At 43.6% G+C, this 26,463-nt stretch overlaps 1 protein-coding gene across 2 annotated transcripts in view; it reads right to left on the bottom strand.

Annotated features, from left to right (window-relative positions):
• Window positions 1-26,463, bottom strand: part of CLIC5 (chloride intracellular channel 5) — an 85,297-nt gene that overhangs the window by 38,281 nt on the left and 20,553 nt on the right. Inside the window, exon 1 of one of the 2 annotated variants that reach the window (XM_054196346.1) lies at window positions 23,890-24,234. The exons of the other annotated variant lie outside the window; for it this stretch is intronic. Within the exon in view, the coding sequence (XP_054052321.1) occupies window positions 23,890-23,952 (63 nt within the window). The 5' untranslated portion in view covers window positions 23,953-24,234. Of the gene's footprint in view, window positions 1-23,889; window positions 24,235-26,463 lie in introns of those variants that run through there. 2 annotated transcript variants of the gene reach the window in all.

The following is a 26,463-nucleotide window of genomic DNA, read 5'->3' as shown; positions in this document are numbered from 1 at the left end:
GGGTAAAGTAGGAAGATATTTTTGATGACACCAAAACACATTTCTTTTTCGGAAAGACTTTAACAAGTCAGCAAAAGCAGGCAGGCTAACTCACCTCGATGTTTCCCAGTAAGGATTAAGGAGGGATTTGATTTCATCATCCCTACAATCAAAATCGAGACTCACATTACACATGGTTACACCCTCTCTGTTTTAAAATTGGGAAAGCGCCTGCCTTTTGACACTTACTCTCCTTACGCTCAGGACCCAAAGGGGAAGTGAAAATCCTATTCAAAACGCAAAGCAGGCCAGGAAATATCCTATTTATTGTGCCATTAAAAAAAAAAAAAAAATCTGTCTTAGTAATTATACCACACACACAATAGCACAAATCTCCATTGTAGGGAAAAATCATTGGCTGCAACATGAGATCAGACATGCCAAGGTATTGCTTTCGTAAGGATCATTTTTTTTCCAGTTTCTTTCACAACTTCTTGTCCAAATGTAAAAGCCAGTAAGCTATTTGGAGTGCCACCAACGGAGAGGCAAGCTGTGAAGCGTATATTCATCGAGCAGCGCTGGTAGGTCTCAAGTAAGAAGTAAATCTTGTAGCCCAAGTCCTGTGTATCACAGGACACTCTTGTTGACTGTGGCTCTGGTTCAGGAAAGCATTTAAGCATGTGCTGAAATACATCCCAGTTCAGGGGAAGTACATGCTTGACTTTAAGCGTGTTCTTAAGTCCTGACAATTTCAATGGGACTTAAGCACATACTTAAATACTTTCCTGAATGGGGGCCTATAACAACAGTAATAAATTTGCTGTGCAGCATTTTAAACTTCATTGGACTTCTTCCGAGATTGCATTTTGCTAGGAGGAACCCTCAGCAGCAGCCTTCCAAGGCAGGGCAAGGCGGAGCGGGAATATATTCCTAAGCACACACACACGGAAATGGAGCATGTGCATATATGTCAAATAAAAATAGAGCATTTGCTAGAAAGACTGTCAGGGCAGTAACAAAACAAAAAAGGAAGTGGTGAAATTCTTTAGCCAGCTCCGCAAGAGCCAGCCAAAATGTTGTCCAGGTTTGGCACGCACACAGACGTATATAATAGATGCACATAAGCTTAACTTGGTCTGCGCTGCCGGCCAATTTGCAGGGAGCTGGCTTGTAAGACTCGGTTCACACCGGCTGAGCAGCACATCAGTAGCATTGAGGAGCTCCGAGGAGCTGCCGTTGCGCTTCTCGGATCTCTGCAGTTTGGGGAGAGATGCGTTTCTGCTCTTGAGACATCCAGGATTTTCAGGAGACAGAACTGCAGGTTGACATCAGTAGTTAAGACATGACAAATCTTCTCTTTAGGTTTGGTAAATCGTTATTTTCCAACTTTTATATTCACACGGATGGCAGAATGGGCAGGAAGGGATCAGTCGTGTAGATCAGCTTCTTCCTAGGGATCCTTTCATGATGGCTTGGTTCCAGTTAAAGATCACTTGACTCAAGCTGGTCCATGCCCCTGGTGCAGAGCAGATTCATCTGCCACATCAGCTGCGGTCTGGGTGGCAGAATAGCTACTTGCACACCGATCAGCCCGTACAAATAAGTCTTGGTTTTCCTCAAGGGCTTTGTCAGAGCCACTGGCCCCTGCATGTGTTCTGCAGGAAACACATTTCGCTTTGAAATAAACTTCGAGATGCCCGAGAACTCCAGTCGGTCACGTACAGTCTGGATTTAGGGAACGACAGACTAGTCACAGGTAGATAGACTCAGCACGTGAAAATGATTCATGTTATTTCATCACCTCTTCAGCTTCCTTTAAAGACCCAAAGGCCCATGACTTTACAAATATCAACAGAGTAGAAAATCACAGACCGGTCCAACACCCTGGACCGAGAAATTATTTTGTTCTCATTTATATTTGTAGATCCCTTAGTTATCATTGCATGCATTCAACTTAATGAGACATTGGTAGTAAATAATCAAAGGAAGTAGGAAATATAATGAAACTTTCTGCACCAAAATATATACAGTAATTCCTGAATTAAGGATGGGAACAAAACACTTTTTTTCTAGGAGTCCGTGTTCCAGCAAGTTTTGCTGTGAAGAATATCTGCAAACCAAATCTGACTTTCACATGATGATGTGTAAGGGAAAAGCCCCCAGAAGAGCGAGAGTCATTAAGTAACGTCAGCAGAATCGCAGAGACAAACCACACGTAGCAGGACTTTGATTTCTAAGGATTCTTTTACTGTCAGCAAAATACCGGCTAAAGGATGGCTGGTACACGTAGGCTGACATTTTTTAAGTGGATAGCAGTTTTAGATCCTGTGAGACAATTCTAAGGCGTCTGACTTTTCACAAGTATCAACCCTCCACACTCGGAAAATCAGGCCAGGAGCCACCCAGACAAAATAGCCGTTTTCAAAAGTCTTAGGAAGAATTTTCTAGATCTGCTTTGGGAGTACCCCCGACTGTGAGCTTCTTGAGCAACTAGGCTAAAAATTAATATGAAAGTCTTTAAAAAAAAAAAAAATCTCCACCGGAACAATATTCTTTTGAGGAGCACGCTTGTAATTTGACAAATACCTGGAATTGCTTTGGCCATACCACCTGGGAAACACCCCTGGAGTCCTGGTCTTCGGCTGCCCCACCGCAGTCCAGCTGGAGGGTGGGCAGGGTGCTGGGACCACGCAAAGCCGTAACAGTACAAGGTCCCAACGTGCAGCTCGACCAGGATTCACAGGGCTCCTGGCTGCCCGGCAGCCCACCCACCAGCCAAAATTTCCTTTCAAAATTACTGAGACTTATTTCAGTTTCCCTCCTTGCAGAAAACCCACAGCTTCTGTTCAATAATGCTGTGGATGTTTTAAAATGTGTTTTCTAGAGCAATTTAGAGCAAAAATCTTGAAATTCTTCAAAACCCCAAACTGCCATTCTCATCACAGCTCTCGTTAGCAGATTATGCGGGAAGCTTGTGTGCTTCAGGGCACAGTGGACTGGAAATATATATGATGCTTTCTTGGCTTGATGGACAAATTAGCAATCATCCTTTACACTTCTTCCTGAGCCTCTTCCAACCTAATAAAGCAATTGTGGTCCCGTCACTCCCCAGCATCATGGCACAGGATCCTGCGTACTCACATGAGCCACAGGATGTAACCACAGCCAACAGCTTTTAAAAGCTTTGCTTTTTGAGGACCCATCTTCAATGATTCCTTACTAACGAGACTTCCCAGAAACGAGACAAGAACTCAAGAAATGACAGATATATATAAACCTAACATATAGAAAGATACTGGAATAAATGATTAAGCGGTAAGCTCACAAGCACATGTGGACATGTAAAGTTGATAGCAAAAGACAATAAACACTTATCAGGAGGAAACGACATTAAATCAATCAATTTTTCTTCTCTGACAGGTTACCCATCACAGCGGTGGGTATCTGGATGCTGACTTCTGTAGGGTTTCCAACACAAACTCCAGACTGTATATTCATAAACAAAGAAGGACCTGTATGAAATCTCTGCAACGTGCTTGTATAAGTGGTTGAAAAAATACTTAGGGCGTAGTAATGATCAAGTCTTCTGTTAGTCTAGAAAAACGTAACAAGTAGAGGTACCATTAAGGTCTACAACGAGATGAGTCATATTTAATGTTTCCATTAGCAAAATGGAGGAAGGCATAGACAGAACCTTACAAAATCTCCTGACAGCAACAAGCATGGAGACATTATTGGTATTTGCCAGGAGAGGAGCAGACTCCAAAGTGATGCTAAGAAGTTGGAGAAAAGTGTCTGAAATCACTTAAATGGAATTTAGGGAATTAAAGCTCAAGGTATAAGATGTAAGAAGAACAAAATCTAATGTACAAATGTAGGATGGGGAACAGCTGGTGAGGCTGCGAGGAGGAAGCGAAGGAGGTTTTACGTAAATCACAAACAATATGAATCATCAGCATACACAGCTACAAGCAACAGCAACAAGATAATGCGATGTACATGCGATGTTCTACCATGACATAACAGTCCTCAAGCATGTAGAAGACTGTTCTACAAAGAGGATGATGACCCATTGTTGTTCATGCCCGCAGAGGATAGGATTAAGCATTTTGCTAAATCTGCAACAATAAAGCTTTAGGGGAAAAAAAATCCCGTGTAATTATAGGACTAATGAAACACAAAGCAGGCTTTCTAAGGAGGTTGTGTAATCTGCATTGGTGGAGGCTTTGAAGAAATCAAAAGAAAAAAAAAACAGTTGGTAAAACTGGTCTCGATTTATTTCATCCTGCTGCAGAACGGAGAGGCTGCAGAGGATGTTTTAAAATCCTTCCTAACAGTATGTATTAGTGACTCTGAGAACAAAGCCGTTCTTGCCCTCAGTGCTAGCCGCTCGGTGGCACAGACGATTGCTTTCCTATGACCTGCACAGGAGGAAGCCTGGCCCCGGCGAAGGCAATGGGAATTTTGCCCGTGACTTTTGACGGGACCAGAATTCACTTATAGGTTTAATGGCCAGAAGGGACAATTAGAATAATCTTTCCTGACCTTTTGCATAATACAAACCATAGATTTCACTCAGCCCGTCGCCAAACATCTCGTGGTTGAACTAGAACGCATGCTTTGAAAGGTTTTTCAGGAGAGACGTAGGCTAGAGTGGTAGTAAAATCCCCTCTAGTGGTACGCGTTTGCATTGCAGGGTGAAGTTCTCCCATGGAAGTCGACCACAAACATCCCGTTTGTAGGATTTTGCTAAAGGTAGCTAATTTGTCCCATCACTTACACATGTAATTTATTTTTTTTTTCTTATCTGTCAGTTGCATTGCTGCACGTGGATTTAAATGCTGGAAGAAACCTTAGTCGCAAGATTTGGGGAGTCAGGCCACAGCAGTACTCAGAGAATCATCACAATTTTAGTAAAAGTCAATAAAGATGCTCAAGCATCAGCTGCTGCTTGGGTATCTTGGCTACAGAGGTGCACCTCATAGGAAAAGGTAAAGATGTTGAACAAGAAAGCCACAAATCCTTTTTCAAGATAAATAAACTTGTCCCGCAACATATTCATACTGGATGGCTGTTCGTGCTCTGCACATACAGAATGCAGCTCCTACGTTTCGGAAGCCTATGCCTGTAGGGTCATATTCTGGCTTTGGCCTTTTGGTGCCACAGCTATTCATGGATTATACTCTAATACACTTGATCTAATTCCATAACAGTCAATATTTGTATGAAATATTCCCACTAATGACAAATATTCCACCGACTTCAGTGAGAGCAGCGTCATATTTTGGATTCACTGGTTTCTTTCTAATAAGTGATTAAAACCACAAGTGGTTTTTTGGGCTCTGGAGAAAGAATCTGGGAACGAATCTGGTTTAGCTATTCACAAAGCACCAATTACAATCGCTTCAAATATTGATGATTCTATATCCTGAGAGCCGATTAGATATGTAAAAAATTAATTCCCCCAGGGAAGCTGCAGAAAATAAAATGAGAGATAGATCACTGTCAAAAGGTGTCATGGGCAATGTAAATTACAGTCAAATTATTACTGTTTCTAGTAGAGATCAGGTGCAAATAAAGGAGTCGCTTCTCCAAAGCGAGCTCTGTGCAGAGCTCCGGTTCCTATTACAGAATCCTGAAGGCAGGTGTTGGTTTTTTTTGTAAGAATTAAATCTGTGCACATCTGGAATTTGAACGTCTGTTAAAAACCTCTGAGCCAGGGAGAGTAATCTGGTCATACAGTATATTCTGCAAATGCTGAGGAATTACAGCCAAATTTCCATGCCTCTAAGCAGCGTATCGGACTAACAAATCATAACTGCAGCCAGGTGCTGAAAGTTAATGCTGGACCTGAAATCAGATCCGGGGCTGAATTATTTATTGAAATTCCATGACTTTATTTGCACTATTAGAAGAGAGAGGAGTCACTTGCAGGCACTGCAAATAAAGGTCTGAAGGGGGGGGGGGGGAGCGGGGGGGTGTTGCTGATAAGGGCATTTACCACCGCACCAGCTGACCCCCGCGCAGGCCATAATCTGCCCTCCGTGGCCTCATTTTGTACCTTATTTAACATCACACAAATACTGTCCACCGGGGGCTTTTATTGATTTAAGGTGAAAATAACTCTCGGGGCAGAGGGGGAGGGGGGGTGGTCCTGCAGTGGGCACGACTTGGTCTTTCTACCTCTTTTTGCGCCTCCAAAGTTGACGGCGCTGCGGAGGCTGCGGGAGATGCTTCTTCCCGGGATGCGGTGAATGTTTATGGCTTCCACCGACAGCGGATCGAGCGGCATTGCAAAGGAGCGGTACATCCCCCCAGCTCAAACTAGTCTTTGGGTTGACTTTTGCCCCTCCGTACGACTTCCCAATGTAACCCACAATAACTTCGGTAAAATAATTACTTACTTGATAGAATATTACCAGCATTTGGACTGCCGTGCGAATATAAATGCAATAAAAACAAATCTTCTGGTTCCCAGCTACTCACAGAGAAATCATTACAGAGTTTAGGGGGTATTTTTTCACCTTCAATATTTTCTTACCTGCCAAAACTGCTGTATTTGTGCATCTGATCATTGACGCGGACATACAGTCAAATTTAGCCCTTAAACGGGGTGTTACGCTACAAGGTGGTCTTTGCTGATAGCCATCTACAAAGGAGGGGAACGCGACTCTCTCTGAATATTTCATTAAAGAAGCAGAGAGCAAGTTCTGAGTTCGTAAATGTAAATACCTGCAACAGAAGCAAGACTCTAAGACATACACGCAAACAGCAAGCAAACATTCCTCGTGACTCATCTAAAAGCAAAACAATTTCTGCTTTCAATATGAAACGCTCAAGAAAAAAAAAAAAAACAGTGATGCTTTCCAAAAACTGCCGGGAAAGTGTGAGTAAGTGGGTGTACTAGTAGAAGCACAGTTTAGAAGTATTTTACAGTCCAGACTTCTGCAGCTAACGTATGATAAATGTTGTAAATAGAATAAAATACTTGGATCGGTGAGTGGAGTTTGGATCACACTTCTTGCCTACTTGCCGTCTCAGGGCAGGATGATTCTTAAATCTCCGTGTCTACACGGCTTGGGTGAGTTTGCAATGCTCCAGTGACGCCGCTTCACAAACTTCCCGCAGGAAACATTTTTGGACAATTTTCTCGAAACACATTTTGACTTGATGCTCAGACTGAATTTCCTCTAATTTCATTTTATCCTGTTATCCAGCATCCAAAAAAAAAAAAATTAATTATTTAATTCACTGCTATTTGTTAAAATAATTCTTACTGTTCTTCACTTTATACAAAATCTTACTTAATTGTGCTCTAGCACCTCTCCACCTTTTACTGTCCTCTTGCTTCTCAGGTCCTTGACCATGCTCTTTATTCCCAATATCATCTTTTTTTTTTTTTCATTCTCATCACTCCGGTGTCCCTCTCTCACCCAGGCCCCTCACGCTCCAAGGGGACCACTCTCCAAGAAGGCCAGCAGTCGTGGCTGTGCATCAAAACCCTTCTCCACCCTGTCCTTTCGTATCAGGCCTGTCTCAGAAGCAATCAGTAACCTCCTCCTCCTCCTCCCCAAATCTCTTTTGGTTTCTTACCTTCACAAAAAAAATCACTTTCTTGATTATTTTTTTTTTTGTATTATGCCCCTCACCATTTCAGCCACATACTCTGTTCACCGGCTTCACCAACCAAGTTGGTGACAGCAGCTCCAAAATCCGCCGCCACCTCCCGTCCCTTCCCCTGCCTGTCCCCTCTATTTCCCTGACGTTGTCACCCAGCTGCCTTATTCAAATTAAACAAATCCCGTTTGACATGGTGGAAATGGAGCGCGACACGGGGGTCGTGCCCTGTAAGCCCCCTCACCCATTTATCATTAAGTTTTTCACTCTGAGGGTGGTGAGACACTGGAACAAGTTGCCCAGAGAAGCTGTGGCTGCCCCATCCCTGGAGGGGTTCAAGGCCAGGTTGGACAGGGCTTGGAGCAACCTGGGCTGGTGGGAGGTGTCCCTGCCCGTGATCTTTAAGGATCTTTAAGGTCCCTTCCAACCTAAACCATTCCATGTTTCTCTAATTCTAAGTTCATAACCCGGTGCCGCCTTCTCCTCCTCTGAAGGCGGTCTCCAACCCTACTCAGTAAGTCAGCTCTTTATTCTGTTTTCCTCTGGTTGCCTCATTTTCACGACCCTTTCCTGAGCTGCAACGTCTTACAAATACTGGTTGGCACTCTTCAAACAAATTCTTTCTCACACCTTTTTTCCTCTCTCAAGCTCAACAAAATAGGCACAAAATCTCATCTGCGCCTTCTTCCTATTGTCAGTTCTACAGCAAAACATTCACTAAAATTTTTTGCTCCAGTTTAACCTGGACACTCAGGTTTGGGCTGACAGAGCTGGATATTTAAAGCAGGGCAAGTGGGACTTCGTACTTTCTATGCTTTGCTTGTGCTTCCGACCTAGACTTCATTCCAGATGGATTAGACAGAGAGTTCGTGATATCAGTCTACAATCCGTCTAGTCTTCTGTACCACTTCTATGTATTTGATATTTACAGATTTGTATTTTATATTAAATTATTATATAATGTATATTTGGGTTATGTTTATATTTATTATATATTATCTGCTATCTTTTCTATTATATATGATTGCTGTATTATTTCTATTCTATTTCGTATTTACAGTTTGTTGTGCGATGTGTTAACAGGGATGGTTAATCTATTTCCCAGCACGGTTAATCAATTATAATTCACACCTTCTGGTGCTACACTCTTAGTCGGGTAACTGGGCGTAACCATCGCATCTAGGGAAAGGCTGAATCTCACTCTGCTTCGTTCGAGGAGTTTCTCTGGTGGCTTTTTGTTTGACCCTGTGCTCCTGCCCAGAGAAGGCAGCAGTTTCCATTCTGCAGGCTGACGGAGAGCCGCAAGCCTGAACAACTGCCATCTGCAGAATCCCGTTGGAACTCCATATGGCAGACACCCAGTGAGAAAAGCTTATTGGAACATCCAGGTTAATGAGGTAATTGAGAAATTAGCATTTGGCAAGAGAATTTCTGAACATTTCATATAGATTTGTGTACAGCTAGGCCAAATTCCCTCAAGTACCCGAATAAACTCTGAAGAATTAGCTATTTTTTTACATTTACTTATAATTCTCTCTGAAAGGGGGTTGGACTGGATGACCTTTAAAGGCACCTTCCAACCCAACACATTCTATGATTCTACGGTTCTGTGAAACAGATTGTTTTTATTGCTGTCAAGTGCCAAGTGCACAGGTGGCTCTTGAAAATTAACAAATATAGAGAAATCCTATAAATTCACACTTCCAATGAATAGCCAAACATCAGTCAACACAAAAACCCTCAGACTGACAGCACGGCACAACACGATTGCTACGAACTGCATTCACTCTCAAAGGTCCCGGGTATGGCTTTAAATAAATTTTAAATAAATGTTTAAATAAATAAAATATTTAAATAAAATTTTAAATAAATTATTTAAAAAAAAAAAAAACAAAACACAAAATCCATGGTGCCCAGTGTGGAAGAGTTGTGGAGGGGCTAATTACAAAAAACCCCTCTGGCCCGTGGGAGCTGCTGGAAGGCGCTGCCACATGTGCGGACAAGGCTGGGAGCGGTGGCCAAGGTCAGGGAGGAGAGGCTTTTCCTTCCCCCGGAGAAGAAAATCACTGTTTCAAGGTTTGTCTCTTTGTCAGGGGAGTGGGACAACGCTTCCTCTAAGTTCCCCTCCTGGTCACATCCTTCCCAGGCTCTCCAAGGTTGGACCTGAGTAGCTGGCTACAATCAGCACTTTTTAAAATTATTATTATTATTATGAATTCTTGCAGAATCGTCTCTTTTGAGATAAACATTGAACTATCAGGCTACCAGGCAGAGGTCCTGCTCAGCCCAGTAAGAGAATGGTGTTCCCACCATAGACACTTACCACCGGGCTGCTGGTTTCAGCGTACCAGGATGGCAGGTAGATACTTCCCAATCTGAAACAAATCTTCCCGCGTGCATGTTCGACTGCCTTTTTTACAGAGCGAACAGTGAGAAGTAAGACTTCTGGGGTGTTTACAGAAATATGTACTTGGAGGTGAACCAAGCCACCACAGATTTCATTCATGCACTCTGAGGAGATCCTGGTGGCTCCATCTTCTAGCAGGGTGAGCACTTAATGCAGAGGAAGCAACAGATCATTTTTGAACCTCATGCAAGACCCAGACGTAGAACAGAATCTAGAGCTTAACAAGAGCACTCAGAGTTACTGAACATTAAAAAGAAAACAAAACCAAAAATCTGAAGTTAGAGCATCTCAGAGTGAGAAAGGGCAACTCGGTAAATCAAGGCAAAACTACCATTCCTTGCCAAACTGCATGTGTGACTCAACAGTCAGAGAAGAAAATAAAATTAAAATCATGCAAATGTTTGTGGAAGTCTGAAAAAAAAGCCATAAAAATGAAGGGGTTTGAAGCACTGGATCCTCTTGGCATGTCCTGAACATTTAAAAGAACTGGGCACCGAAAAACAACTAGAACTGCTATTCTGAGAGATCCTATAACCTGCAAGAATATTCTGTGATTCAACCCCTCTTCATCCAGGAACAGCTTTTTAAAAAATACTATAAATAAAATAAACAAACGAAACCGGTCTGCAGTTGCACACTGAATCAGCAGCAATAGCTCATCACAAAACACGGGGCAGTGAAAGAACATCATTTCCTCCCATGATACCCATTCGTATCTGTTTGAAGTTGCCCATTCAGCAGCGCAAAGTAAAAGGAACGCGGTAACACAACGTGCCTGTTGACCCACACAAATTGAATCACAATCTAGAAAAACACCGGCCACAATAGCGACGATCCATCGGGGCCGGTTTCTCTGATTTCCACTCGTTTCGGACAATACACAGGTACAGGCACGCACCAGCACCCCAAACAACAACGGGCAAATGCGGCGGGCGGCGAGGTTCGGGATGTTTATTTGGGTGTTGAAATGTTATAGGGAGGACAAGTCTGGCGACTGATACAGAGAAGCAGCTGCCCAACCTGGGAATTAACTCAGGATTTTGTGAGGAGTCAAACCACAATGCCTGAGTAGCTTTTGCAGCCATCCGTCTATGTGACGAGGAAAGAAGGAACGCAATTTTAGCTGGAGAAGCAACCGGGCTGCACAGAGATGAAAATGAGCCTTGGTGCAGATGTTTCGCAGGAAACGAAGACACGGCACAGGGATGCGGCATGACTTAGGCAATGGTTCCACGACAGACACAAAGGGAATTCAGCTCTTTGTATCTCCTAATTTAGCTCTTCCTTCACCTCAGCCTCAAGGTCTGACCCGTACTGACACAGCACTCAGAGCCACGGCCGAGCCACCATCTGCTTCAGCCTTTGGAGCCCCTTCCAAAGTCTGGCCCTTGCATATCCAGACAAAGATAAGCAATCACATATTTTACCTGAACTAATCCCATCCCATTATCACACCGAGGACACCAAGGACTATGTTAAGACGTGCAAGAAACCTCTGAATATAATTTCCATCAGACTGGCTCTGATCACATTTGTGCTATCTTTGAGAGACATGGAAATCCAGGATTTCCTCTGTGCTTGAACCAAGCCCTGTTCTGGTTTGCCAAGATATTCTCCGTTGCAATGCCTTCCTGCTTTGTAGATTTTATGGCTTGTTTATTCCTTTATTGAGTCTAACTATACGTGTTTCATTAAAGCGTATCTACTCGTGACCTGAAGCAGAAGAAGAAAGGGCATGACCTCTTTGGTGGTTCATTCCAATGGTTAATCACCTTTACACTTACTATTAAGCTTATTTCTCACTTGACAATATCTGACCTTAACTGTTAATATTTCTTGTTATACTCGTCACCGCTATATTAAAAAGCCCCCTACAGATGCATTTAATATTGCGGTCAAGTGACACTTGGTCTTTTACGTAAATGAGAAAGACTGGCAGTCTTAAGTACATTTTAAGCCTTAAAAATATACTTCTCTTTATCTTTTCCAGTGTCATAACACGTTAGCTCTGTGTGCATTTGAAATAGTCAGCCAAAAGATAATCTAAACCTTGACTCCTCCCTAGTACTAGCAACAGGAAAAAAAATTAAAAAGCAAAGTTGTGACTAACGCAATTTTTGTTTTAATTATTGGAATATTTACTGTGAATTACTAAGCAGGTGTGGCACATGAACGCTGAATCAGTGGTGCTAAGTGCTGTACAAAAAGCAAAATAAAACACTAGAGCTACACCTAAAGGAGGGAGCACAGGACCGGGGTGGTGTCCTTGCTGGACCTCCTGACACAAGGCCACCGCTTCTCAGCCTCTACACCTGTAGAGTGCTGACCATGACTGTAGAGTGCTTCAGAATTGTTTTTAAAAAGGCCTCTGTATTTTTTATCTCAGGCACTGGGTTTTGCAAAGAGAATCGTGTTCGTAGGGGGCTGCCAAAGCGTGGAGCAGCCTGCACCACCTCCTGCGCAGAGCTGGGCTCTAAGGACACGTAATAGTCGTCAGCATCCAGGAACGTTAGAGAGCTCTGTCCTGGTTTGAGCGACACAGGAGTCATTTCTCTTTCAGTAATTTTATTTTGTAGTAAGTTCTCTTCTAATGCTAGGGAAAACTGCATTTTTAGAAGACTCGAGTATCTGAATTTGTGAAAATATTTACTTTATAGCCAGCTACTTTAGAATCATAGAATCACAGAATCATTTAGGTTGGAAAAGACCCTTGGGATCATCGAGCCCAACCATCAGCCCCACTCTACAAAGTTCTCCCTTACACCATATCCCCTAACGCCACAGCTAAACAACTCTTAAACACATCCAGGGGTGGTGACTCCACCACCTCCCTGGGCAGCCTATTCCAGTGTCTGACGACTCTTTCTGGGAAGAATTTTTTCCTACTGTCCAGCCTAAACCTACCCTGCTGCAGCTTGAACCCATTCCCTCTTGTTCTATCGCGAATTACCTGTGAGAAGAGACCGGCACCAACCTCTCTGCCATGTCCTTTCAAGTAGTTGTAGAGAGTGATGAGGTCTCCCCTCAGCCTCCTCTTCCTCCAACTAAAGAGTCCCAGCTCCTTCAATTGCTCCTCATCAGATTTATTCTCCAGGCCCTTCACCAGCTTCGTTGCCCTCCTCTGCACTCGCTCCAGCACCTCGATATCTCTCTCGTATTGAGGTGCCCAAAACTGGACACAATACTTGAGGTGTGGCCTCACCAGTGCTGAGTACACAGCAGAGTATCAAGGATACTTTACAGCCAGAGTATCAAGGTCTCTGTGTTTTCGAGCTCGCCAGGCGCAGGGATGAGGAGGAGCGAGACCTGGGCACTTGACCCCGTCTGGCCAACAGCATTATTCCATACCATGAATGTCACATTCAATATAAATCAGAAAGTTTGCCGAGGAGTTTTTTCTTTCTCGTTCATGATGGCTGCAATCCTGAGAACTCCTTGCCCTGGTGCTGGACCCTTCCTCCCAAAGCCACAGCGCTCGAGGTGTCCGAGCTGGGACACGTTTGCTGTCCCCTGCTGGGAGTGCACAGCTTCCTGCTGATACAATGGGCTGTGTATAATCCTTGGATATTTTGTATTGGTATCAGGATCAACTTTGGTTCTCTAGTATTCTTAATGTTAATTATTTGGTCTTATTCTATTAAATGTGTTTATATTTCAACCCTTGAGTTTCCTTGTTTTTTCGATTCCCCTTCCTGGGTGGGGAGGGGTCACTGGGTGATAGAATAATTGTCTAAACAACAATAAAATTGTTGTGGATTCTTCAAACCGTAACAATCTTCTGTGGTTTATTACTAAGGTGGGTTTTTTTTAAGAAAAGAGCAACTGCTGAACATTTAAAAGCTACGCTAAACTATCTTTTCTGAATTGCAGACAGTTGTGGAGCTTACCAGTCAAATGTTTTTTGAGATGAAGCAAACACCTACATGGATTAGTTCATCATACCTTGAACTCCTCTTCTAGCTTTCAGCAGCACGCTCTCTTTGGAGGTGATACGCCAGCCCTTTTCATAGAACCACAGAATCACAGAACGGTTCGGGTTGGAAGGGACCTTAAAGATCACCCAGTTCCACCTCCCTGCTCTGGGGAGGGATACCTCCCACCAGCCCAGGTTGCTCCAAGCCCCATCCAGCCTGGCCTTGAACACCTCCAGCTTCTCTGGGCAACCTGTTCCAGTGTCTCACCACCTTCAGAGTGAAAAATTTCTTCCTGATATCTAATCTAAATCTACTGTCTTCCAGTTTGAAGCCATTACCCCTCATCTTGTCACTACATGCCCTTGTAAAAAGTCCCTTGCCAGCTTTCTTGTAGCCCCTCTTCAGATACTGGAAAGGTCTCTAAGGTCTCCGCGGAGCCTTCTCTTCTCCAGGCTGAACCCCCCCAGGTCTCTCAGCCTGTCCTCACAGCAGAGGGGCTCCAGCCCTCAGAGCATCTTTGTGGCTTCCAAACAGTAGAGCATTATACTTCTATGTCTTTATTAGCAGAAGAAGTTAAAAAATTGTGTATCTGCTTTGGCATCTTCATGGGTAACAGAAAGGGAGACTAAAGCCATACATAAATCAAGCAAACTTCCTCTGTGTGTAAACTCCATTCCCAGTATCGTGAACCTGAAACATTGGTGAATGGTGAACTGAGTCATATTTTTTTCTTAGTCCAAAGGAAGCCAACAAACGCAAGAGAAGCAACAAATGTAGTCAAGAAATGGCTTTTTTACAGCCTGGCTTATGAAAGAAGGGAAGAAATATATATATTCTCACATATAATCTTTTCAAGTTTTAAATGTGCGAATTTCAAGTTTTATAGAATTTAAAGTAAATGAAAATCGGCTTCTGACTTTGATATTAGGCTTTGAATGTTCTTGAACATTACATTTTACGTCAAGCGCATACAGGTGAACGCCATGGGCTTCTGTCATCTGCTCTGCACACAAAGTTAGTGACTATCAAGAATGAAGATTTAGACAAGCAAACTATCGCTATCTGGGCAACTTCATCCTTCATTTGTCATTTAAGCAAAGTCGCTATAGCAGGAAGAAGTTCGACTCCTACTGTCCCACAGGTGCATAAATAAATAAGTTATCACAACGTAACTCTCCTGAAAAACATTTCAATTAGGGCTTTATCTGAGTTTTTTGCAGAGTTGCCAGAAATATATATAAAGGAGCTATTTCAACGTCTTTTGGCAATCAATCAGACACACGGGAAAAAAACTGGAGAAGCACCCGAGCTCCAGATATACAATACCTCTTAGGCAAAATCTGAACCATGGTACCCTGGGGACCAACATAGAAATCATGGAGATTAGGACACCGGTATAAATTTATGAGTCTGGAGGCCTGTGAGAAGAAGCAGAAAACCCAGAGAAGTTGAAACAGAAGGCACTACAGAAGATGCAAGACCCTGAGAAGGAAAAAGGAAAGAGTGGACAGCACAAAGCACAAAGGAATTTGGGCTCAGCGGCCGTGGGAGGCAGCTCAAACGGAGTCCCCCACTGCTCTGCTACCTGGCTGGGCACAGCGCGGTGCCGACACGGCCGCACAAACTCTGCGCTAGAGCCGCCTCCTCTCCAGACACTTAATAAAGCACCCAACAGCCTTTACCTGAGAGCAGGCAGAGTAGAAAATATGTTGATTTGGATTTTGACGACACCTGGGGGCATTTTAACGTGGCACAGACTTTGCTACGGTGCGTCACAGAACTGCGTCTCAGGTGCTTCGTCTCCCAGTCTCTTTTCTACCACTTCTCTTAAGATACCGCGCCACCCAATTTCTGCGGTACACCGGGGTCGCTAATTGAAGAGGGATCTGTGTCACATCATGGAAGTCCCACTTCAGCCAGCAAACACCGCCGTTAAAAAGGATATATACAGAAGGGTAAAATCATAAACACTCTAAAAGATAAGTTATGAAATTATTATAGAGCGGGACAGAATAATATTCATTTACAAGAAATCATTTAATTTAACACAGTCAGAGAAAACATCCGGTGGACCTGTTCTACATTTGTGTGTGAACTTTGCAATCAAGCTGCGTAGCAAACAGCAACGACATGCTGTCAATGTCATCGGTTACAGAAAGTTCTACCCTTATGTATTATCAGATAAAATTGCCGGCTTCGGATCGTCAAAACACAGCTGAATGCATTTTGAATTACTTTTGTTCCACTGTAATAACTTCCAACTCCTAAGTCTAATATAAAAAAATCACACCGGGAATACATGATGCCGATTCAACTCATCAGACCTACAAAAATCAGACCAACAAAAATAGCTCCAGATGAACACATATATCGCTGTTATCGCAGCTAGATGAGTTTTATTGCATGGCAGCAATACAGAGCTGCACGCAAATGAGGAGAGCAAAGGGCAAGGAAGGAAAGGGAATAAGGATCTACTTTGGACTTTGTCAGCGTTAAACTTCACTGTGTCAAATAAACCACTTGAAGCTATTTTCAAAGTACCTTCTACAGCACTTCAGGTACCTGCTCTGATTTCCTCCTTCGAGTAAGATTTACTGATATGAATAGAGTATGATTCCAGCACAGAACCAAACCTTCCCTTATGCCAATTGACTCTCCCCATGACTTTGGCTCAGCCTTTGCTGGAAAAATAAAAGTATCATTGAGACCTTCTTTTATTCACGTATAAAACTAACACACAAACTCACAGCCCTTTAACATTAAAAAAATAGTACTTTGAAAAAATCTACTACCAGAGCTCTTAGCTGCAAAATGGGAATTCTAGTGTTTACGTTACCCCTTCGTAGCATTGCCAGGATTATTTTGCTGGTATCTGCCAAATTTTGAAGAATTATGTGTCACACAAGAACTAAGGAATATTGTTGCTGTAATGATCAATATGTTATCCTAAACAATCTTTACACAGCCTTCCATCAAAATATATCTGACGTAGCCCGGTGAACTGATACCAACATTTAACTTTGGAGCAGAGGCAGACGTACTTCCTACTGGCCCTCTTGGAAAGGATCCCTGTATATTTTTGGGATGCTGTGTCAAACGATCTCCGTGACATTTGCTGTTCTGGAATAGCCGCAGCAGAGCCATATATTGCTGATAAAAATTTCCCGGGGACACTTACTGGAGCTTCGCTGTCATCGCTGAACCATGACACAACAACCTGGAGCCTGACGAGACGTGTGCTGCCAGAGACGGAAAAAGAGCTATCTGCAGCTAAACACAGGGCACCCACAGCACGGCGGCGGCTATTTCTAAGTACAAGCAATAATAATTATGAATATCGCCAGTCCTTCATGGTAGAATTAAAACACTGTATTTACCTGATTTGACTGCATGGCTTAGAAAAGCTGGAATAAAGGAAGGAATTAGCAGGTGGAGTTTAAACAAGATCTCAAATACACTTAAGCCAGTCTAACTCTGTGGCCACTGAACTCAGCAGGACAAGCCCGACGGGCCTTTATGGCCATGGGAATGGCCCATCCTGAATGTTTCTGAAGTCTTTCGGATCCAAAAGGCATTTAAAGAAATAAAATTATGCACATTCAACAAAGCATTTGAATATGTTTCCTTTTAATCTGATGATCACAATTAACATATATATATTGACGCCATCGAGTTCAATAACATGGAAGTAATCACAGCCATCGATATGAGGGGAAAAAACCAAACCACGGCAGACAGGGGTGTCACTCACCTTTAGCCACAAACTCATGATTAGATCATGAACTTAGGTAGGAGGTGACGCAGATGAAAAATCCCTCCTTAACTTGCGATCCAGTTTCCCAATCAATCCTAAAAGCATTCCAGATTAGGTGCAAGGTGGCAGGGCTAGTAATTATATCCCTGCCAAGTCTTTTTATACATTTGGCCGCCTTAAACTATTCGCTGCCCATCTCTAACAGTCTCACCAATGAGGCGCTTGTCTTGACGCAAAACAAAATCTGCAAATGCTCAGAGAGAAAACGGACCTGGAGACATGGAGACTCCGGGTTGTATAACTCAGGCTAACGCGTCTTCTGAAGCACTGGTCTCGCTTCGTCGCAAGTTACAACAAGCAACTGGTAAATTTAAAACATTTGCTAGGCAGTTATTTGTTAATTTATTGAATTCTTTTCTTTTAACAAGATAAGATTAAAGCAAATTAGATCTTACCAAGATGGATGTTTTCCCCTCAACTATTTTTTTTATTATTTTATTGAAAATGCTTTATAAGTCCAGAGAAGCAACTGTCAGTCCAGGTAGCATCTCCTTGATTTTACTGCGTCTGTAGTGGGTTACTATTAATTTTCTTATTTAAACAGTGTGATTCAAATTTATGAGGCCTGACTCCGTTCTTCTGCCCAGTTTATATACATATAAACTGTATAGGGTTCAACGGAGTCCCTCCTGATTTGAAAAGAACTGAGCAAGACAGGAACTGAGCCAGAATGACAATGAAACACCTGAGTCCCCCTGCACGGAGCTTATGAAATGGGTTTATAGTTGTTTAAACAAACCTTGTAAAACTATTTTCCTCCCAGTATATATATGCTGGTGTTCTGACTACCAGTAAACCTTGTAAGTTTGGTAACTTTCATACCGATGCACAAAGCCAGTACACTAGAAGAGGAGACTTACTTAGGCTGCTGATCGTGCACTGCCTCACCAAAATAAGTTTGGAAGAGACGTGAACCGTGGTGCCCATCATCTGCTCAACAGCTATGCATGGATGGAAAAATGCAAGATCCATAATAAAGACAAGGCCCAGGGTGACAGCTGAAAAGTATCAGGGACTGCACGCACTGTACATGTCTGCTTTGTAGGGTGTCTAAGTGTCTCTTGAAATGTGAACGGCTTGGCCAACCTCATGAGCGAGGATCCAAAAAAATGTCATTGTGAGTCTTGGACCACCAGACGGGTTGAACCAGATATTTCAGTACCATTATTCTTCCTTGTGCTTTTCTCTCTTTATTATTTCTTCTTTGCCTAGAAAGCTTCGCTCAACAGAGGAGTGATTTTATATGGAAACCAAAAGCTGAGTTCATGATACCCAGTAAAATTATTATGACTCAAGAAACAGAAATGGACTTTGTACCTTCCAGATCTGATGGTGATTTCTATTCATCATCATAGTACTTCTCGAGGGCAGTCTACGAATCACATAAATTACAGAGACTGTATTGTTATAATGGGTTAAAGGTTCCTGTCGAGTTCTCTCTCCCGGTTTGTGAAGCCATTATTGGTTTTGATAACCCTAAAGTTCTGAAAGTGAAATCAGTTTTCTTATCAGAGTGACTCTCCCACAAAAGCTTTAATAGTGGGGAATGATTGTTTGTACCTAGAGTAACATTTCTATTTATATCTTCCTTTAAGGCTAGAATTGCAGCAGTTCACCAAATCCAAACCAGGGTTAGTTTGAAATCACCCTTCGGCAGAAATAACTTTTTTAAAAAAAATAATCCAGAAAATGCACAAAAAGAAATCCCAGAGGGCATAAAAATCCTGCACCTCCCTGGGATAATTTCCAGGATAGTTCTGTCCAAAGGTGAGGATAAGGGCAACTACACCCTCCCGAGAGTGGCGACTCCTGGGTTTTTGATGGAGCACACCAAATCAGCAGGATGGCTGCCTTGTCCTGGACAGCCGGGCTCTCTGACTGACCAATTCATTCTGGGACAGTAAGTTTGGTGCCAAATCTTGCCATAGCTTTTAAACATACTCCTAACAGACACCTAAAACTCTCTGAAATAAAACCATTGACAAAGGGCTCACAGGTTCCTTCCAGATTTGCTTGCTGCCCCAGGAGACCAAGCATACCAGGACTAACCTCTTTTCTTTGTGATAATCCTCTGAGACTTGACCGCAAGGGGTCCTGCAGCTACCTCGGTGCTGTCAGTCCTTGAACCTCACCTTGGCTGGTACCATATCCCTGAGACATTGCGAACGCACCCTCACTGTCCCTGGTCGTGCACGACGCTCAGCTCCTAATGGACGGAAGGGGCTGAGAGCGTTCGGTGCATCTTATGCCTTGATGCCTTCGGCCGGCAGACGGGAACACGAGCCAGGTAGGGTCAGTGAGTGCGGAAGATCGAGGCCTTTCAGAAGTCCCTCTTGCTTCTTGCATTTGCAAGCTCCTTCACGTTTCCTCTAGATGGGTGTTTGGTGCGACTGTGGTTGAACGCCTGGTGAAGTAAAAGCCTTACACTTTTTAGGCAAAAGCTCTTGCACGCCTGAGCTGATGAACAAGTCCAGAATATTAATCACTCAATAGCACAATGACTCCTTGAAGGAATAGCAGTCTGCCAGCTCGCTACTCATTCCCCTACCACCAATTCTCCTACTGCCACTCCACTACTGCTACCTACTACTGTCTTTTGATTGTCACAAACATGGATTATTATATATCTTGTTACAGAGTATTTCTAAAGGAGGATGATTTTTTAAATCAAATATACATTGGAGCATTTGTGTGGTTTGCTTGCTTTCTAGACCGCACTTATCCTGAGCAATGCACATACACAGTTGCGCTCTCAGTTTTTGTTTGTCTCATGCTTTGTTTTCCATGTGTACAATATATCTCCCTCAAATTAACTTTTTAGCTATTATGCGCCACTCTAACGTCGAAATGCAAGGAATGTACATCCAAACACCTGTTTCCGCTGCAAACAGAAAGAACCCATAAAAGTTCTGTGATCCTCCCATATGGATTTTAATAGTCTGGACACAAAATGAGCACCATTTCGGTTTAGTCATTATGTTCAAGGATACAGGTGCAAAACTGCCAGAAAAAGCTAAATATACCTTCCATCAGGGTGTCGTTTATACGGAAGCACTTCGCTTCCCCAGGACGCAAAGAATTAACACGAACCTGAGTTACAACAAGCTGGGTTAAACACAGAGCAAGCGCTACCTCCCGATGCTCGCTCCCCCGAAGCTGTCGCCAGCGTCTCACGCTACCGCGTGTCAAGCCTTTTTCTCCGGCAGCCTCTTCCAATTCCTTGTCAAACAAGTTTGGAGAGGGAATTGCTGCCGGAGAGTCTCAGCGTTCACAAAAGGCCTGCTTACACAAACTGCAGATCTGATTAAGGTGGCACCACCTCCCTGGCGGACCTCCCCGCTCTTCATCCCTGCCCGTTCTCACCGTCAGTCCGCTTGTGTCCTGCCTCAGATTTTGGGGGGGGGAGGGGGGTGTCTGTGTGTGTGTGTGTTTACTCTCAATCAAGCACCTTGCAAGAACAAACGCTCGCTCACCAAAAAAAAAAAAAAAATACCTCACAGATGCAGTTTACAGCACCGTTAGAAAAAGAGTAAGATCGATGGGGACGGTAACGAGGAGGTGCGATAACCACTTAACCTGTCCGTGCCATCGCAGTCGAGCGAGCTGTGTCCTGGTGGTGGTGCCCAGCCCGTCCGCACAGCACAGGAGATATCTGACCTGCTTTGGGTTACAGCACAGCCCTTTTGTTTACAATCATCTCTCGACTTGTCTTTCCAAGGCTCCTGCTCTCCTGGTTGTTAAATAGAAAAAGGAAATAGAGCAATTGTGTAACACCTTTCTTTTTTTAACCTGAGACAGAAACTGCTTTTATTAGAGACTCTATGGCTGGTGAAAAACAGCCCTTGCTGGTTTATTTGTGCCTGTGGAAGATACAGTTTTCGCCAGGCCCCATCTACTGCCCTACATTTTTCTCACTGATCTCTGCGTTTTCTGGCCGTTGTGTTCATTCAAGGATGCAGAGCAGAACTTTCTCCCTCTGGTGAAATACTAGCGCCACCAAAATCAAACGATGACGCGCTCATTGACCCCACCATCACCTGTTATTAGAACCTTCCTCAAGCGTAGACCAGTATATTGAGATGTGCCACTTGGCCCAGCATCTCATACTCAACCAGAAGGTGCCACCTTTCAGTCCTCCTTTCCAGTCTTACAACAAAACAGGTGCCTTGTCCTTCGCAGACTCTCTCCTAGATCACCCTTTCTCTTCATCTCTCCTTACTCATACGCTATTCTTCTAAATGTCATGCTCCAGCAAAGTTTTCACCTGGTCGTATTTCTCTTATATGCTCCTATTTTTCAACTTTTAACTCCTATCTTTTTTCATGTTCTTCTCGTATTTATTTTCCAACTTCTGAGCTGTGTAATTTAACACTCTGGTTACACGCTTTACTGGACGACTTTTTAGACTTTAAGTTATATTAATGGCACCTTGCCAAAACATCAAGAATTGTAATTTTTCAACCTAAATGGGAAGTCTCCAGGAAGATACCGATTAATTCTTTCGCTCCGGCTCTGCAAATTATGAGTTTTATGTGAGAGTCTCTACACAATTCTGTAACGTGCATTATGCAGGAAGTCACATTACTAAAAATGTTCTTTCTGGAGTTATAAATCTTCAGGTGATGGCATGGCTCAATTGAATGCAGTGCAAATTTTTTCCAGTAACTTACGGATCCAGAACTTCACACCCTGAATCTGGGCAGTGACCTTCACTTTAGCAGCTGATGCAGTCAAAGAACCATGTATCACAAACATCCATATCAGCCTCATTAAAATAATGTGGGCACTACAACATATCAGTAGTTAAAGGTTTGCATTCCAGAATGCGTTTGTGATGACAGAGCACCAAAAAATCCCACTAAGCTGTTTTTTAGCCCACAAACATCTCCATTAAACTCACTTTGGTAGAAACAACTTGTAGAGGAAAGGTATTGGGATGTATGGACCCACACGGGTTCCTTTTAATGCATTAAGCTCTACTGAGCAGTTATGAACCAGGAATTCTTGTAAAATCAGGTTGCAACGGAGAAGGACCTCGGTGCTGGCTCCGTCAGAAAGGCTGCAGCTGAACTGACTGGTTTCGGAAGATGCGTGAAGAGGCCATGTGTACACATCGTGGATGTGGCTGACATTTCAGCTTACAGCCCAAAATATCCACCAGGGAGTACTAAGCAATTATATACCCTCAACTTGACAGAAGGGAGGGGCTGGAATTTGCTTCCCCAATCATTCAGTGCTGTGTTTGCAAAGGCCCCGATGTAACTCCCGCATGTTAATAATAATCCTGTTGATTTACGGGGATGGTTTAGGCTCAGACAGACCAAACACCTGCATTTTATATGGCCGTAGTGGATTCCAGCCCCGATGTACATAGAGGCTTTGCAACACGCTCTGAACATCAAAAAATCTGAGCTCCTCACTGGGACAGAGTTTGCACGAAGTTTGCTATTAATAAGGTTATACGTGTAAGGGGTTTGAACTGCGCCGCTGGTTTTAATGGCAAGATTATCACAGCCCAAGACCAACAGACATACCCAATTTGAAACATTCTGAAATCCTACCATACAGCAGGTGTACTTAGCTTTCTATATTTTCAGTTTCTGTTCTCAGTTACCCTTGTATAAAATCAGAATGGGCTTCGGACTGAGGAAACTGAGAGTAAAAACCGATTTAGTTTTCATTTTTTTAGGAAAAAAAAAAAAAAAGTATTGCAGGAAATAATCAGAAGACTGTCAGCTTATCTCAATCCTTTTTGTTTTATAATCCGTTACTGTTTCAGACCTGCCAGCCTCTGCTGAGGTACCAAATCATGGTACCCCGCAGCTCTTCATGCTCTCTTCCCAAAAATGGAGAAGGAAGTCAGGATTCTTAGTGAAAAACCTGGCAGTCTAAAGTTAGGACCCAGCACGTTGCAGGCAGCAGGCTAAGAATAACAGGACAAACTCACGAGGAGAGAAATAACAATAAAATACAGGAACTCTGACTCTCCCTCTGCAACATTACCTAATTCTAATGTCACGAAGAAGAAAGCAGCGTGAACGTGTGTGCAAGAGATAAAAGGCTGTCAAAGCCCCGCTTCCGCTCAGCGCCAGAAAATTAAAGTTTGATTATTCAATAGAAGCTGATCTGATCCGAGAGTCGCACCAGTTTCCACTTACCTTCACAAAGAGCTCGATTTCAGGGTCCCTTCCTTCCCCGTTAGGAGGAACGGAGTCTGTCATTTTTCACCCCCAAGGCTACCGGCCGATCTCCCGCTATTAAATGGCAAAAGGTGGTTTCAGCTGCACAGCAGGTAAGTTTCCCTTCCGAAGAGCTCTCGCAGGGCTTTTAAAACATCATTTGTAATGATAAAGCTTGAAACCAGCGGAGAAAACAAGTTTGCAGCTTAATAAAGAAATAATGATCTTTTAAAAATAAAGGCAGGCAGCGGAGAAGCAGTCCCGGTTACGGCTGGGTGGTTCTTCAGAGCAACAAGTGCTGCCGTGCTCTGGTACAGTATCCTCATCTGTCAGAGCCGCAGTTCTCGCTGCCTGCCCAAAATAGCCCAGAGCATAAAAAAAGAGGGTGGGGTTAACTCACAGGGGAGGAGACAAGCTCCTGGTACCTACGGCAGGATCGGCCTCTGAGCAAATAATTCTGCTCTTCCCCGTTTTCAGCGTTCCTGTTGTTCCCTCCCTTATTCTACGGCTGGGAGCATCACTGACAGGGGAAGAGGGAAGGTCCGCGTCGGGCCGGTTTCATTGCTTTAAGCAACAGTGATGTTTTTTCCCTCTTTTCTGAAGGGTGTTTGTCCTGCTTCTAGCTGTTCAAAACCCTAATAACTGTTCTTGCTAAGAATGGTAGGGAAAAAAGAGCCTCATTTCTTCACCCTGTGCATCGGCTGTTGCATCGGCGCAAGGAGCGTGCAGAAAAGCAGAGTTCTTACTCAGTGAAAACCCCTCCGTGTGGTACAAGGAGGTACAGAAGCCAAAACCGAAACTCTCAGGTGAGAAAAGCACCCATGGTGCCACCACTCCTGATGGCGTTCAGGGGCAGAGGAAGGGGAACGGGGTTACGCAGGAGAGCCAAGAGCTTCGGGGCCCTGGGAAAATAAAATATTTGGGTCCCGTCACAATTTCTCAGCGTGTCCCTCGGGGTGCTGGTTGTGGAGGGCAGACCAGAGAAAGAGACGATACGCTGGGGTGGAGCATGGAAGAAAACTTCCAAGGGCCTCAGCCTGCTATTGATGTACTGTCGTCATCTATACTCCCCTCCTTCGCCCTGCATTCCTTGCGTGACTCAGAGGTCACCACAAGGCAACCCTAAGCAAGAGGTGGCACAGGACAGAAAGGCCTGACACAGCTAAAAGGCATGGAGGAAGGGCGTGCTGACGCCAGAGAGGACAAAGGCAAAGGGGTCTGGTGGGACTTCCTCCTCATCGCCATCATTGCCTGGAGGGACTGGCTACCTTCATGCCCTCCTGCCCTTGGAAAGTCCCTTCCTTCACCTCTGCCCCCCCGCCGTCTCCTCCTGTTTCGGGACCGCCGCAGCTCGCCCCGCCAGGGACGAGCAGTTTTACCTTCCCCTTCTGACAGGGAGAGGCCTTTCTGGTAGAGTTTTGACATGATCAAACACTCGCCTTTCCTGAAAGTGCTCTTAGCTGTGTGCTTTCGTGATGATCTTTAATTCCCTCCCGTGACCCGTAGGCATTTGACACAGGTCCAGGGCAGCGGCAGCCAACACCTCCGTGGCTCTTTGGGTACGCTCTACAGGAATTTCCCTCATCGGCTGATGCCGTGCACTCCACGAAGCACTGAAATGGTTAACGAGTAAATCTCATTATGCTGTTGCAACTGTAATTACAACATAATCAACATTATAATTAGTGTAAAAGTGTGCTTATGGTTTTTAGATCTAATTAGCACTCATTCAAATAACTGGAAAGTTAACTATAAGAGAATTAAGTGTTATTACTCCTTTGATTTCAAATTTTTACATGTAATTTTTGGACTAGGTACATTAATTACCAAACATTTATAGTGTAGTTATTCTTAGGCCTACAGGCAAACTTCCAAGGACATGGGCTAAGCGTGCTTACATGCAGAAAAAGAATCATTGCATTGTAATTATATATTACAGTTATAAAAGTCGGCCAAAACCTAAGTGTAGTCACCGTATCTCTAAAATGCATCCCTAAATAATACATTATCAACTACATGACTGTAAGCTTTTGGTTTCGCTGAAAAATTGTTTTGCTTGAGAACGCCACGCAACGACGTAATTTCCCTTTAATGAGGGCTCCTGGAAACAACGGGAAGTTGGGTCGTCTGGACTGAAGTTACCTGTTGCTCCAGCCTCGTTGAAAACGCTGTTTTGATACAGGCAAGCGCTTTGCGCCGTTTCTATGGCAGGAGCGTAGGTACCAGCTCTGGAAGGAGAAAATTCTGCCAGCGATGAGCACAGTAAGGAGGTACCACCGCTAACGCAAAACCAAAATGTTGAAATAAAATCAGCATTCGAGATAATTGGTACTTACAAGGTGTGATGCACGTGACCTATTTAGATGTCTATTTTAGAAAGAAAAAATGTGCCCTAGAAGTGCCTACTTTTTTCCACTGGTAATAAAGGGAGCCCAGGGTAACAAGCTCAGATAAAGACATTTTAATGGTCAGACAAATCCTGCCGTAATTATCAAGTAATAGAAATCTGCGGCTTTAGCGCCTGATTTTTATGCACGTGTCATCTCCCACTTC

This window comes from Rissa tridactyla, chromosome 3, assembly GCF_028500815.1.
Source record: "Rissa tridactyla isolate bRisTri1 chromosome 3, bRisTri1.patW.cur.20221130, whole genome shotgun sequence".
Classification (NCBI taxonomy): Eukaryota; Metazoa; Chordata; class Aves; order Charadriiformes; family Laridae; genus Rissa; species Rissa tridactyla.
Note: the sequence above shows the minus strand (reverse complement) of the source record. Positions and strands in the feature narration are given on the sequence as shown.